The following is a 15,297-nucleotide window of genomic DNA, read 5'->3' as shown; positions in this document are numbered from 1 at the left end:
GTCTCCTGGATTAAAGGCATGTTTGTATTCCAGTCAGATCACACAGACATAGAAGGTCTTTGGATGTGATCTCTTGCCAGAACAGTCATGTTTTTTTGTTTGTTTTTTTGTTTTTAGTTTTTCAAGACAGGGTCTCTCTGTGTAGCCTTAGCTGTCCTGGACTCACTTTGCAAACCATGCTGGCCTTGAACTCACAGCAATCACCTGCCTCTGCCTCCCGAGTGCTGGGATTAAAGGCGTGCGCCACCACCACCGGGCCAGAACAGCCATGTTATGAATTAACATTTCTCTACACAAAAAAGATTAAATCAATATTAAAATTAAGTAAGATGTTGGGGGGTGTGAAGGCCTTTAATCCCAGCACTCGGGTGGTGGGGGGCAGAGGCAGGCGGATTGCTGTGAGTCCAAGGCCAGCCTGGTCTACAGAGTGAGTCCAGGACAATCAGGGCTACACAGAGAAACCCTGTCTCAAAAACAAAAACAAAAACAAGGCCCTGACTCTCTGGGCAAAAAAAAAAAAAAAAAGGAAGTTTTTTTAAAACCCTATCTCGAAAAAAAATTTATTATTATTATAGTTGTTTTTATTTCACTATGTAGCCAGAGCTGGACCTAAACTCACAGAGCTCATCCTGGTTTTGTGCGGAGCCACAACGGTTGACTTTTCCAGATTTGGATGATGGCCAGACCTGACACAATGATTGAATATTTTTTGCAGAATAAGCTGAGATGGTGATGTCATCTCATGAAAATTACTCATCAATGTGTCGTGACAGGTATGACCACCAGAGGGCGCGAGAGACCACCTCCTTCAGCTTACAGCCCCGTCCAGGCCTGCTGGACATGAAGAAGATCCTATAGTCCCCTTCAGTGACAATCCTGGCTGCTAGGAACACTGATGGCCTGAGCACTGGCCTAACATGTGCAAAAGCCCTGGCGTCAAAAACAGGGCCAGGATACCAGGCATGGTGGTGCACACCTGTATTCCCAGCACTCGGGAGGCAGAGGCAGGTGGATCTCTGAGTTCGAGGCCAGCCTGTCTACAAAGTGGGTACAGGACAGCCAGGGCTACACAGAGAAACCCTGTCCCAAGAACTTAAAAACAACAACAACAAAGCAGGACCAGGGAAGAAAGAAAAATATATATGTATATGGGGCTGGAGCGACAGCCCAGCAGTTACCAGCGCTAGCTGCTCTGGCAGAGGACCTGGGTTCCCCCAGCACCCACATGTTGACTCCAATTACAGGGGTCCAACACCCTCTTCCTGATCCTGAGAATATCAGGCACACACACACACGGTACACACGCACGCAAGCAAACATTTATACACATTAATTTTTTTTATTTCCAGACAGGGTTTCTCTAGGTAGCCCTGGCTGTCCTGGCCTCAGACTCAGAGATCCACCTGCCTCTGCCTCCTGAGTGCTGAAAGTAAAGGTGGGGGCCACCTCCACCCTGTTTTAAATTTTTTGTTTTGTTTTGTTTTGTTTTGTTTTTTCGAGACAGGGTTTCTCTGTGTAGCCTTGGCCATCCTGGACTCACTTTGTAGACCAGGCTGGCCTCGAACTCACAGCGATCCGCCTGCCTCTGCCTCCCGAGTGCTGGGATTAAAGGCGTGCGCCACCACGCCCGGCTTAAAATTTTGTTAAAAAGATGTATTTGGTGTATGTGAGTGCTCTGTCTGCATGCTGGAAGAGGGCATCATAGATGGCTGTGAGCACCATGTGGGTCCCACAACACGAACTCGGGGCCTATGGAAGAGCAGCCAGTGCTCTAACCACTGAGCCATCTCTCCAGCCCCATAAGAAAAAAAAGAAAGAAAAACAAACAAACAAAACAAACAAACTATAGTACTGTTTCTTACTGAAACAGGGTCTCTCTGTGTTAGCCTTGGCTGTCCTGGAACTTGCTTTGTAGACCAGGCTGGCCACGAACTCACAGAGATCTGCCTGCCTCTGCCTCCCAAGTGCTGAGATTGAAGGCGTGTGCCACCAACCGCCCCGGCTTGACGTACTTTTTAATGACGTATTTATCGACAGAGGCCTAACTGAGCTACAGTTATTTATTCATGTGGCGTGTGGGGTCAGAGCCCACCCCCTGGGGAATGAGAACACTTTCTCACCTCACACTGTGTGGGGCACAGGGATCAAACTCCAGCCACGCAGCTTGGCAGCAATCGCCTTTAACCACCGAGCCCTTTCTTTACTATGGAAACCAGACTGTCCCCAAACTCACTGTCACCCTCCCTGTCTCTGTGTCCAGAGTGCTGAAAGCACAGACTCGGAGGTTTCATTCCCAGCCCTCCCTTGAGCCCAAGTGTCCACCAGAGTCACTCTCACTGGGGCCACCCTCAGCTCACCCCAGGATCTTCCATCCCGGGCCAGGAATCCGGCACTGAGGCCTTGCTGGAGCTCAGGGGTCTGCCTCGAGTTCCATCCTTGAATTTGGGGGGTTCTGGGAGTTGTGGCTTTGAGCTCTATGCCTTTGCTTTCTCTTTTGAGACATAGTCTCATGTAGCCCAGGCTAGCCTAGAGCTTGGTATGTCTTCCAGGATGACTTTTGACCTCCTAACTCTCTCCTGCCTCCACTTCTCCTTGCTGGGACGATGGGCATGTCTGAGCATGTCTGGTTCAAGTGGTGCAGGGATACGACCCGGGACATATGTGTGCCAGCCAAGACGAATCCTGATTCTCCTGCCTCAGCTTGAGGAGGAGCCAGGCCTAGCCTGGGCCACCACAGAGCAGGTCAGTGTCACTTCACAGGTAACTGGAGGCCTCATTTCTCACGGAAACTTTTGGGGTTCTCAAGCTCTGGTCCCCACTTCGTCTGTGCACCCCAGACATCAGTAGTTGATTCCAAAGCTGAGCGCCCAGATTTTATTTTTAAATGTATTTAATTACTTAGTTTTTGATTTATTTATTTATTTTGAGACGGGGTTTCCCTGTGTAGACCAGGCTGTCCTGGAACTCACAGCGATCCGCCTGCCTCTGCCTCCTGAGTGCTGGGATTAAAGGCGAGCACCACCCACCGCCCGGCTTTTACATTTATTTTTATTAATTTTTTTTTGCATTTTATTTTATATGTTCGGATGTTTTGCCTGCATGTGTGAGTGTGCACCCCAAGACCGAATGAGGTATTGTGAGCCATCGTGTGGGTCCTGGGAATTGAACCCAGGTTCTCAGCAAGAGCAGCTGGTGCTCTCTCCAGGCCATCCGGATTTAAAAGATAATTGTTTGGCATGAGTGTCTGCATCTGTGTGTTACGCGTGTATGCACAACACACCGGTGTGAAGAGTAGGTTCGCTGTCCACCCTGTGGGTCCCAGGGATTAAACTCGGATCAAAAGCCTAGGCCGCAATCGCCTCCACCTGCTGACCCCTCCCGCATGCCCCAAACAGTCAGACTTTTCACCAAATCCTCTAGAAGCCTCTCCGGGAACTCCAGGGTTAAACCAAGGCCTGGAACTCCGTGATTGACAACCAGGCCCCAAACTGAGCAATGAGCATCGTGGGTCGCAGCCCACGTGGGCTTGCGCCTTCTGATTGGCCAGCCCTTGCAGGGGCGGCTCGCAGAGTCCCAGGCCCACGTGCACCCGTGGCCGGGGGCCCTGACCCGCTCCCCTCAGTGGTTGCAGGTGGGGGGCGGGGCCCGAGGGGGCCTGGGGGCGGGGCGGAGTCAGAGAGGGTCAAATGGCCAGGGGCCCGGCAGGGTGGGGGGCTTCCTCCTGGCTTGAACTTGGCTGGCCTCTGCAGCTTCCTCTGGAAGGCCCGGGGTCTCCCCATCCTCCGAGGGCAGCCGGCTTCCTGCAGGCGATTTGCACGGGTGGGAGAAGGAGAGGGAGCCAGAAAGGGGGGGGGGGGAGTGACCCGCACAAAACAGACTCAGCGGAGAGTTTTACCCAGGTTGAGTGATTAGGGAGCAAACCAACGTCGTTTCTCTTGTCTCCTATGGTTTTTTGTTTTGTTTTTCCCAGAGTTTCCTCTGTGTATCCTATGTTGTCCTGGACTCGCTCTGTAGACCAGGCTGGCCTCGAACTCACAGAGACCCGCCCGCCTCTGCCTCCTGAGTGCTGGGATTAAAGTTCTAAATTCTTTTTTTTTTTTTTTTAAGATGGGTTTTAAGTGTGTGCACCACATGCACGTTTCATAGCTCTTATTCGTTCCGTAAAACCCTGCGACTAGCCACATTCCTGAACATTCCCGTTAGGGAGTGGAGGTGCCTGGGACTCTAGGTACCTGAAGGGATGAGCCCCCACCTGCTTAGCTCGGGGTTCTCTGAAACCGTGGCCCCTGTAGTCGCGGGTAAAGCTTAAGGAACGCATAAGGCATGGGGCTGGGGAAGGGGCTGACGTCACACTCACACGGAGAGGCTACAGGGGATGGATGGATGGATGGATTGGGGCGGGGGGTCGGCTTTTCTGTCTGCCAAAAACCTGTATCTGCTCCCTGTAGGACTTACCTGCCTTGTGACTTCGAGAATCTTGAAGATGGCTTCCCAGAGCCAGGGCAATGGCGCCGTTGGTGAAATTTTGGTGAGAGAAAAGATGGCCAGGGCCCACGGCTGCCTTCATCTCTTCACACTGGGTTGTCTGGGGTTTTGGGCACTGAGTCTCACTGTCCTAGCCTGGCCTGGAACTCGGGCACTCCTACCAGCCTAGCTAAGCTGACAGCCCTGCACCCCAGCCCGAGCCCCTCACAAGGTCTGCACCTGTGACCCCATCTGCCCAGGTGAAAACAAGAGTAGGAGCCACACTTGGCCAATGTCAAGCACCTGCTGACTAAATGCTAAGATTTCTCCTAGCCCCAAGTCTTTGGTGAGGGCCTGCCCACTGTGGGCGTGGTCAGGGCCCGTATCCACCCAGTGATAGACAGCAGGCGTGGTCAGGGTGGAGCCCCGCCTAGTACACTGGTCTTGAGTTCTATGGGTTAACACTCTATTGTGATTAAAGTTACCTGGAGGCCGAGGCAGGTGGATCTCTGTAAATTTGAGGCCAGCCTGGTCTACATAGTTCCAAAATAGTCAGAGCTGCGTAGTGAAACACTATGCGGGGTTTGGGGCGGTGGAGAGGGGAGGGCGAATATTCCCTACCCCTCCCTTTCTAAAACTCAAGGCACTGTTAGACTCAGGTCTGTGTACTAAATTGATTCCAGGGCACTGGTTCTCAACCTGTGGGTTTCGACCACAGGAGGCCATGTATATATAGATAGGTACCCTGAATATCAGATGTTTGCATTACAATTCACAACCGTAGCAAAATTACAGCTCTGATGTAGCAACAAAAATAATGTTTTGGTTGGGGAACTGTGCTAAAGGGTCCCACTATTAGGAAGGCTAAGAGCCAACACTCCAGAGTCTAGGGTATAAGACTGGATGTGCAGGGCCTACACTTGTTGGTTGGTTGGTTGGGTTTTTTTTTTTTTTTTTTTTTAGATTTATGTATTATTCGTACAGTATTCTGCCTGCATGTACACGTGCATGCCAGAAGAGGGTACCAAGATCTCATTACAAATGGTTGCTGGGAACCGGGTGGTGGTGGTGGCGTCGGCGGCGCAGAGGCAGGTGGATCGCTGTGAGTTCGAGGCCAGCCTGGTCTACAAAGCGAGTCCAGGGCAGCCAGGGCTACACAGAAAGACCCTGTCTAAAAAAATAAAAAATAAAAAAAGTGGTTGCTGGGAAACAAACTCAGGACCTCTGGAAGAGCAGCCAGTGCTCTTAACCTCTGAGCCGTCTCTCCAACCCCACACACATCGGGTTTAATTCCCAAAGAGCTGCAGGGTTTTAGGAAGCTGGACCTGACTGAGCATCTTGTGGTGGTGTGTGGGGGTTCGGGGTGGGGTGTGGGCCATGGGGGGGAGGCCTGCTGCAGGCTTTGTGGTTCTGACCTTTGACCTTTCCAGCCTTCCAACCCTTCACCCACCTTGGAACAGATGGCAGAGGACTTCAAAAGGTAAGGACATCTGCAGGTCGCTGTCCCCAAACAGAGTAGGCAGTACCATGAGGGCCAGATGTGCAACCTGGTCTCCAGCAAAGTGTTTGTTTGGGTTTGTCTTTAAGCCGGGTTGTTGCTTTTTGTAGTGGTGCAGGCTGAGACAGGAGGATGGCAAGTCCCAGGCCCACCTGAGCCACCAAGCCCTGTCTTCAAATGAGCACTGGCAAAACGTTAGCCTAACATATGCAAAGGCTCCGGGTCAGTCTTTTAAGAGTTTGGATGGCAGAGGGCGCTGTGGAGCACACCTCTAATCCCAGCAGAGGCAGGCGTATTGCTGTAAGTTCGAGGCCAGGCTGGTCTACCAAGTGAGTCCAGGACAGCCAGAGCTACACAGAGAAACCTTGTCTCAAAAACCAAAAACTTGGGTGTCCTCTTTCCCTCCGGCTATAGATTAGGTGGCTCATCCTCCCGGCTTCTGCCCTAGGGCAGATACATGGGCTTTTTCTAGAAGGATTCTCAGCTGTTTTTCTCTCCCTCAGACTCATCTCTGGAATGATGGTCCAGCTAGAAACCATGTACAACCAGGTGAGCCCACCCTGGTGGCAGCTGAGGGGAGGGGGAGGGGGTAGCGAGGGCGGGGGGGACAGGACAGAGGCATAGCCCATGCAAAGGTTCCTCAGGCAGGAGGGACCCTGGTTGAGGAGGGGAGCAGACAGCAGGGAAGAGGCAGGTTCCTGTATGCAAACTAGAGGGAGGGAGGGAGGGAAGAAGGGGGGAGGGAGGGAGGCAGACAGGGGAGTGAGTGGGGCAGGGCTTTGAGGGCAGCAAGAAAGAGGTAAACTTGATTTCTCATTAAAAAAACAATGCAGTATGCCAGGCAGTGGTGGTGCACACCTTTAATCCCAGCACTCGATAGGCAGAGGCAGGCAGATCTCTGTGAGTTCGAGGCCAGCCTGGTCTACAAAGTGAGTCCAGGACAGCCAAGGCTGCACAGAAAAACCCTGTCTCGGAAAACAAAACAAAACAAAGCAAACAAACAAAAGAACAAAAAACAAAACAAAACAAAAAAACAATTCAGTTAGTAGTGTTTTACGCCGGGCAGTAGTGGTGCATGCCTTTAATCCCAGCCCTCGGGAGGGAGGCAGAGGCAGGCGGATTGCTGTGAGTTCGAGGCCAGCCTGGTCTACAAAGTTAGTCCAGGACAGCTAAGACTACACAGAAAGACCCTGCCTTGAAAAACCAAACCAAACCAAACCAAAAAAAAAAAAAAAAAAAAAGTAGTGTTTTACTTAAAAGTAAAGATGAAAAGAGCTAACTGCCATACTTGTCACCCCAGAACTGGGGAGGTGGAGGCAGGCAGGGGGTGGATCAGCCTTGGCCATAGTGAGTTCAAGGCCAGGCTAGGCTACAAGGGACTCTGTTGTCTCAAAAATAAGTGACTAGGATCAAAGAGGTGAAGGCGTTTGCCCAGGGTCTCCCTGCTACAGCCACCCCTCCCGGTGTGTGATTTCAGGTGTCCAAGTTCCAGGAACTTCACAAACAAGTGAGCTTGGTACCAGAGCTGGTACATTTCCGCTTTCCCCTTCTAGGATGCGGTGCGGTGGGGGATGGGGGCGTGGTCTCAGGGAGGAGGGAGAGGAGAGGGAGCCTCAGGGAGGACGTGGCCTTTGATTTCCCGGAAGTGGGAGCTGCAGAGGGGTTGAGACTAAGGCAGGGCAGGGGTTGGTTTCTGGGTCCTCCGGCTTGCTCTAGTGCCCTCTCCCTGGCTACTATGCCTGAGTAGAGGATAGGCCTGTAGAGGGGGGGCCGGCTCTTCCCCTCCCCCACCTGCTGCCCAAGCCAAAGCACCTGTGTCCCCAGCCGCCTTCCCTCCTGCCACCTGGCCCCTTTCTCAAGGGCAGTGGCAGGAAGCAGGCGCTGCCCAGGGCCAGATGTCACTGGCCATGAGCCAGAGCCATGACTACAGCTTAGCGGGGTGGGGGGTGGGGGGGAAGCATGAGCAGCAATGCTGGGGAGAGGGGGAACAGGGAGCCACCAGAGCATGGTTGTCTATTCAGGACACTTAGCAGCAGCCCTTTGCCCAGCAGAGGTGCCAGGGGAGAGCTAGGACTGGGGACTGAAGGGGGGGGATGGTGGGAGGATACCATGGGCCCAAGGTGTCGAGCCAAGAGCTCAAGGCAGGGGCTGGGGTATGGGCTACAGCTGGGAGTGGTCAGGAAGATGCACTTAGTAGGTCAGAGGGCACAGAAGGGATGCTCTGGTTTGGGAGAGACACAGTCTGGGCAGGAGGAACAGCTGCTGAAAGGGGGGTGTGGGGGGGGCAGTATGGACAGGGATGAGGTCTGGTATGGGAGGGATAGAGGCAGGCTGGAGGAGACAGGGCAGGGCGAGAGGGCCTGCTGGGAGTTTTGGGCATTGCCCCAGTGGGTGATGGGAGCCCTGGGAGGCTGTGGTCAACCAAGAAGAGACTGATCAGGCCTCAGGTGCAACAGCAGCAAGAATGAAGGGCTACGGAATGATTGACAGGAGTGCGTATGTGGAGGGCGGGGGGGAGGGGGGAGAGGGGGAGGGGGCTACGGCGGGGAGCCTATGGGATCCTCGGCAGTTTCATGCAGCACAAGGCTTCCCCAGCTATCATGCTTTTAACCCCACCCCCTCCAAGCCTCACTCTCCAGCCCCTGCTGTGCCGGCACACCCCCCTCCCTATCCCCTGGGAGCAGCAGGAGGGAGCAACAGCCCTCTTTCCCCCTCCCCCCTCCCATTCACGCAGAGCTCCAGGCACACTGAAGTGCCAGTAAATTGCACATTAATGAGCCAAGGGGACTCGGGAGGGCTCCCCTGGGCTTTATGCAGCCCCAGGCTGGCGCTGCCCCGGAATCCATCATCCCCTCCCTGGGAGGCAGCTCCCTGGGTCTCCCAACCTCTGTCCCAGGGGCACGCTCTCTCCTCGTCCTTGCGGCTCTTCCCCCTTCATCCTAGGCATTACCCTCCCCATGCGGGAGGGCGCTCTCTCCCCTCCGCCCCTGGGGCTCTTCCCCCTCCATCCCAGGCATCTCCCCGTGCACACCCCCCGCCCCCATCCTGGGTGTGCTCCCAAAACTCAGGGGAGGAGCAAGGACGAACAGCTCCCGGCGCTTCTGGGGTTTGAGTCTGTGAGCCTCAGTTTCCCTGTCTGCAAAATAACACTAAAGCCTTGGAGCCTTGCTGGGGCGGGGCGGGGAGGGCTTTGTGCATCAAGGGCTGCATCCCAGGCCCTTAATTGGGTACTGGTTTTCTGTTTTGTTTTAGTTGAAGTTTTTGTTTGTGACAGGATCTCAAACTCAGTGTGTAGCCAAGGAATGAATTCTCCTGCCTCGGCCTTTGCAGGGAAGGGTGGGTGGGTGTGCCCGTGAGTGCAGAGGCTGCCAAGCGCCGAGCATGGCCGCTCGCTCCCCGCCTCCACCCTCCTTGCCTGCAGCAGGATTCTACCCTGACTCTTTCTAGATGGATGCCGTCTTCCCGCAGTTGGAAACCTTCAGCAGGTCCCCAGACATCCCAGAGAGAGTCAGCGTGAGTGTCCATCCTGGGCCTGGAGGGGGACAGGCACCGGTAGGCCCTGTCTCATAAGACCCCTGTGGGCTCTCTTCCGACCACCCAGGCCTCAGCTGAGAAAGAAGCCAAGCAGCTCCCCCAGGACCCCAAATTCAAAGCCACCCCAGGGCCTCAGCTCTCCACCCGACGTCGGTTCCTCTCAGAGACTGAGGAGCAGGACTCACAGCCCATCTGGATCAAGAAGCCCCAGTTCTGGCAAGACAGCCTGACCCAGGAACTCTGGAAACTTTTTATGAACAGCTATGAGAACCACCAGGGTCCCTCAAAGGTCCCAGCTGCAACCCTCATCTCTCTCCCCTACCCCCTTCCCTCCCTCCCTTCTTGCCTGTTGTCACGGCAACAGAGAAGCTATGAGATTAGTGAGTACCCTTGACTAGGACCCCGGGAATTTGCCCCCGTGTCCCGACCTCCCCTCTGCCGCCCCCCCCCCCACCCCACTGGGTTCCCTCCAACCTCACCCCTGCACTCTGATCCCAGAAGGATCCCTTTGCAGTCTGGGACCCCCCCAGGCTTATGTTGCCCCTTCCCCCTTCCCCCCTCCCCCCTGCCATGATGTGTTCCCCACCCCCCACCCCCAGCTGACCCAGGTCTGTCTCCCAGGAAAGGAAAGACTCAGGCCTCAGTGAGTCTGAACTGAAACCGGAGCCCAGACACAGGAACAGCCTGAGTGACTCTGGTAGGTAGGAAGGTGTGGCCGCAGAGGGAGAGGGTCCTGCGTCCTGTCTCCACACAGCTGCCCCAAACCCTGACCAAGCAAATCTCCCTCAGAACTGCTTGGCATTTTCCAAAAAGACATCAGCCAGCTCCAATATGAGACCCAGGTAAGCAGGAGACCCGGACCCACACGTGGAGGAGAGGTCGCTCCAGCCAGCAGAGTCAGCTTCTCTCTTTGCACCGCAGGAATCCTCTGGAAGGGCCGATAGCTTTCTGAAGCCCCTGTGAGTATCTGTTCTGTTGGTCTCTCAGGGCCACCCTGTCCCCCTGCCTTCTGCCTCTGCCTCCCTGTCCCCTTACCCCCCTCCCTCCCGCGTCCTCCTGACTCGGGGTGGAAAGTGACAGGCAGGCTATACAGTGCAGCAGGTAATGGGGCTTGCTGCCAAGCCTGGACCTGAGTTTGAATCCTAGAACCCACAGGGTTGAAAGTGACAAATGGGGCTGGAGCGATGGCTCAGAGGTTAAGAGCACTGGATGCTCTTCTAGAGGTCCTGAGTTCAATTCCCAGCAACTACTTGGTTGCTCACAACCATCTCTAATGAGGTCTGGTGCTGTCTTCTGGCCTGCAGGCGCACGTGTGTACAGAATACTGTATAAATAAATAAAATTTAAAAAGGAAAGTGAAAACTGACTGCTACGAGTTACCTTGTGCTACCTCCTACAAATTAATAAATAAACATAACTTTGCAAGGGTTAGAGAAGGAATGTCTTGGTTAAATCTCAACACAGGAGCTGGGCGGTGGTGGCACACGCCTTTAATCCCAGCGCTTGGGCAAAGTCAGGTGAGTTCAAGGCCAGCCTGGTCTACAAAGCGAGTCCAGGACAGCCAAGGCTACACAGAGAAACCCTTTCTCGGAAAAAAAAAATCTCAACACAGATTCTCCCAACCTTGTAGTTGGAGGGAGACTTGATGAAGAAAATAGAATAATTGTGCCCGTAAGGGCGCATGGGAGCTTAGTCTAATTGGGCAAAGCGTTTTAGACGGAGCATATACAGCTCTGGCAAGAACTGAAGTGTGGTCGGAGCCCGGTGTGGTGGCACATGCCTGGCCTGGCACTCGAGCTAGAGGCAGGAGGAGTCAAGGCCAGCCTTAGCTACATAGGGAAGTCAGGGCTAACCTGGACTAAGGAGGGAACCTGCCTTGAATTATTATTTTTTCTTTTTTGGTTTTTTGAGACTGGGTTTCTCTGTGTGACAGCCCTCCCTGGCTGTCCTGGACTTGCTTTGTAGACCAGGCTGGCCCGGAACTCACAGAGATCCACTTGCCTCCCAAGTGCTGGGATTAAAGCGTGGGCCACCATGCCCAGCGGGGACCCTGTCTTGAAACCTTCACAGCCTGTGCCCCCCACCCACCCACCCTCAGGTCCTGGGACGCTGAGGACTCGCAGCACAGCTGGAAGAAGCAGGATGCACTGCTGTTGCAGTCGGATATGGTCGCTGTCCCCCAAGCCCTGCAGAAGGTGCGTGTGCTGAAACACCGGGAGCTGGTGTTGGCGATGACCGTGAGCTGCTTCACGCGGCATGTCTTCACCTGCAGCCGGAGTGGCATCAAAGTTTGGAACCTCATGAGCCAGGTGGCCGAGGACAGATTCCCCGAAAGCCACTTGAAATGTGGCTTCCAGGTGATGGGCAGGGAAGGTGCCTGGGGAAGGGAGGGGGGAGTGGCCGCTGGATGGTCCCCTCGCTCATGGGGATGGTCCTCTGTAGGCCCAAAAGGCATACCTGCGCACCTGCCTGCTGTCCTCCGACAGCAGGACCCTGTTCGGGGGTGGACACAACCTGCCCGGCGTGAGCGTGTGGGACCTGGCAGCCCCATCTCTGTACGAGAAGTGCCAGCTGCCCTGCACGGGTCTGTCCTGTCAGGCGCTGGCCAGCACAGAAAACAACATGGCCTTTGGTGGCTTCACAGACGGCAGGATCAGGATATGGGACCTACGGAGTCAGGGAGTGGTCAGGTGCGGACACAGAGACCCAAAGCACAGTGAGCTGAGGACTGCATGCACTTAATAGCCCAAAGACACGCCCCCCGCCCCTCATTGGGAGATTCTAGAGGGGGCGGGGATGGAGGGGGAGTCCATCTATGACCACGCCCCCAGCCTTCTGTTTTTGTTTTTGTTTTTGTTTTTTTGTTTTTGTTTTTTTTAACCTTTTGAGTAGGATAAGTGTCTCGTGTAGCCCAGGCTGGCCTCAAGCACAGAAGATCATCACCTTAACCTCTTGACCCTCCTGCCTTCACCTCCCAAGGGCAGTCAGTGTGTGCCTGGCTTCTTCGTTGTATTACTTGTGGGATGGGGCACAGCGGTGCCTCAGAACAACCTTCCACCAAATGGGTTCCTGGAAATGGAACTCCTTGCCCACTAAGCCCTCTGGCCAACGCTTTTACCTCCATTCATTTTATCTGACACAGGGTCTCACTATGTAGACCTATGTCTCGGCCTCCTGAGTAGCCGGCATCACAATTTTGAGTCACCACGGCCTGCTTGGGTCTCCCCTTCATCCACCATTTTTGACGCAGGGTCCCACTATGTGCCCTGAGGTGGCCTGGCCCTGAACTCATGGCAATCCTCCAGCCTCAGCCACCTCGGTGCTGAATTTATAGGTGTGTCCTACCACACCCATGTTGGCTTGGACCACTCACTACCCTTCGGGGGCAGCGACTTTGGGGGTGCCATTGCCATCTCCTCCTAACCAGAGGTGGAAGACTACTGCAGGCTGGGTTGGCAGAGGGCACTTTGGGGGACCTTGGGCACGGGCTCTCAAGCCTAGGCTTCTCCCTTTGTTGTCTCCCCGGCCAGGGACCTCGAAGGCCCTGTCAGTGCGATCAAGAGCCTCATGGTCAGAGATGACAAGATCTGGACAGGCGGTCTGGACACGTGTCTGCGATGCTGGGACCTGCGGGAGGCCAAGGTGTTGCTGGAGTACAGGACTCAGTCGCAGGTGCGCAGAGCAGGCTGTGGCTAAGCAGGCGTGGGCCTTCGGGTGACAGGGTGAGGAGGGTAGAGGGGACATCCCAGGTCAGCTCACGTGGCCGTAGTAGAAAAGGCTGTCGTTCCAGTATGCAAGCTGATGCAGGAAGATGAAAAAGTGAGGCCATCCTGGGCTACATAGTGAGATTCTGTCTCTTTTTCTTTTTTTCTCGAGACAGGGTTTCTCTGTGTAGACCAGGCTGGCATTGAACTCACAGCAATCCGCCTGCCTCTGCCTTCCGAGTGCTGAGCCACCACACCCGGCAAGAGCTTTTGTTTTTATAGACAGGGTTTCTCTGTGTAGCCCTGACTATTCTGGGACCCACTATATAGACCAGGCTAGCCTTGAATTTATAGATCCACCTGCTTCGGCTTCCCAAGTGCTGGGATTTAAGGAGTGTGCACCACCACCGCCCAGCGTCCCTGTTTAACCCTGTGCCCACTTCACAGATCAAAGGGCAGGAGGTGTGAGGACAGGAAGCCGCTGGGCAGCAGCCAGGCCAGTAAGCCCTGCGGTCCTGCCACCTGGCGGGGTTGGAGTCTGATTCGCTGCTCCATTCTTCCTAGATCATGAGCCTGTCACACAGTCCAACAGAAGACTGGCTGCTGCTGGGACTGGTCAGTGGCCAGCACTGCCTGTTTGACACCAAGAGGAGCCAGGCGCTGACTGTGGGCACCAAGGAAAAGACCATCTTAGGCCTCAAGTTCTCCCAAAATGGTGAGGCCACTGAGGCTGGGCAGTGGCGGTGGGCAGCGCACACTTTTAATCCCAGTGCTCTGGAGACAGAGGCAGGCAGATTTGAATTCAAGGCCAGCCTGGCCTACAGAGACAGTTCCAGGCCAGCCTGGGCTACACAGAGAAACAGTGTCTGGGGAAGTAAACAGTCCAATGAGGATGAGCGTGCACCTCAAGTCACTGCCCTTCCAGGAAGTTCCACTCTGTTTAGTCAGTGCCCACACACCACTTTGACACGCTCCACACCCCAACACCTTTTTTATTGATATAAACCACCTGCAGGGATCAGAAGTTCAGGGCCATCTCTGGCTACTTAGGGAGTTTGAGGCTATCCTGGGCTATGTAAAACTTAAAACCGCAAAACACAACAAATAAAGCAGGAAAACGTTTTATTTATTGTTCTGCCTTTGTTTTTTTTGAGGCAGGGTCCATGTAGCCCAGGCTCATCCTCATCTCAAACCTTCAAGCCTCCTGCCTCAGCCACCTGGGTGCTGGGGTAGTAGGCACCTGGCTGCCAGGTGGGAGTGGGTGGCTGGGGCCATCTGTAACCTCGCTGTCCCCTCTGCCCCCTCCCAGGTCAGTGGTGGGTGAGCGTAGGAATGGATGGCCTCATCACCATCCACAGCATGCCCACAGGAGCAAAACTGCTGCAGGTATTTGTGTACAGTGGGGCCCTGGGTGTCGGCGGGATCCTCAGCAGCATCCCCAACGGGGCCCAGGCCTGACGCTGCTCCCTCCGTGTGCTATCACACAGGCTCCTGAAGCTGCCAGTGTCTCATGCTGCGACATGACAGAGGATGGCAGGCTGGTTTTCACGGGATCCAAGGACTGTGCCTCGGTGTACCAGATTAAGTACTGACATCGCCAGCTACCCCCCCCAACCCCCCCCCCGTCTCCCTCCTCGCCCCCAGTTGCACAGCAGTGGGTACCAAGGGTTTACAGTGGTCCCAGAGAATTCCACGGGGACCCCCAACACATGTAATAAAGCAATTGAGAAAGCAGGAATGGGCCGTTCTGTCCTCTGAAGACAGACTCTTCTGTCTCTGCCTTCCTACCCAGGTTTTGGGAGGACTTTGTGGCTCTGAGCCTTTCACCTCTCAATTCACCTTTCATCCTAGCACTCGGGAGGCAGAAGCAGGCAGATCTCTCAGTTCCGGGCCAGCCTGGTCTACAGAGAGAAACCAGACCCGCCCTGTTTTGTTTTTGTTTTAAAGAGCTAGGAAGATCCCTCAGTTGGTAATGTGCAAGCATAAGGACTTGGGTTTGAACCCCTGATCCAGGCTGGACATGGTGGCGCACGCCTTTAAGCCCAGCACGCGGGAGGCAGAGGCAGGCGTTTCGCTTCGAGTTCGAGGCCAGCCTGG

At 54.6% G+C, this 15,297-nt stretch overlaps 1 protein-coding gene across 1 annotated transcript; it reads left to right on the top strand.

Annotated features, from left to right (window-relative positions):
* The first annotated feature begins 4,240 nt into the window (after nucleotides 1–4,240).
* Tle6 (TLE family member 6, subcortical maternal complex member) lies at nucleotides 4,241–14,792 on the top strand. Its single transcript, XM_051172726.1, is given in 15 exon segments — nucleotides 4,241–4,298; nucleotides 4,449–4,528; nucleotides 5,895–5,944; nucleotides 6,466–6,511; nucleotides 9,410–9,487; nucleotides 9,489–9,785; nucleotides 10,118–10,193; nucleotides 10,286–10,338; nucleotides 10,418–10,455; nucleotides 11,595–11,853; nucleotides 11,939–12,186; nucleotides 13,027–13,168; nucleotides 13,765–13,915; nucleotides 14,510–14,586; nucleotides 14,688–14,792. Coding segments are annotated over 15 exon segments (1,758 nt in total).
* The last annotated feature ends 505 nt before the right edge of the window (nucleotides 14,793–15,297 follow it).

This window comes from Acomys russatus, chromosome 31 (genome assembly GCF_903995435.1).
Source record: "Acomys russatus chromosome 31, mAcoRus1.1, whole genome shotgun sequence".
Taxonomy (NCBI): domain Eukaryota; kingdom Metazoa; phylum Chordata; class Mammalia; order Rodentia; family Muridae; genus Acomys; species Acomys russatus.
The sequence above is the reverse complement of the archived record's forward strand: the minus strand, read 5'-3'. Positions and strand labels throughout refer to the sequence as shown.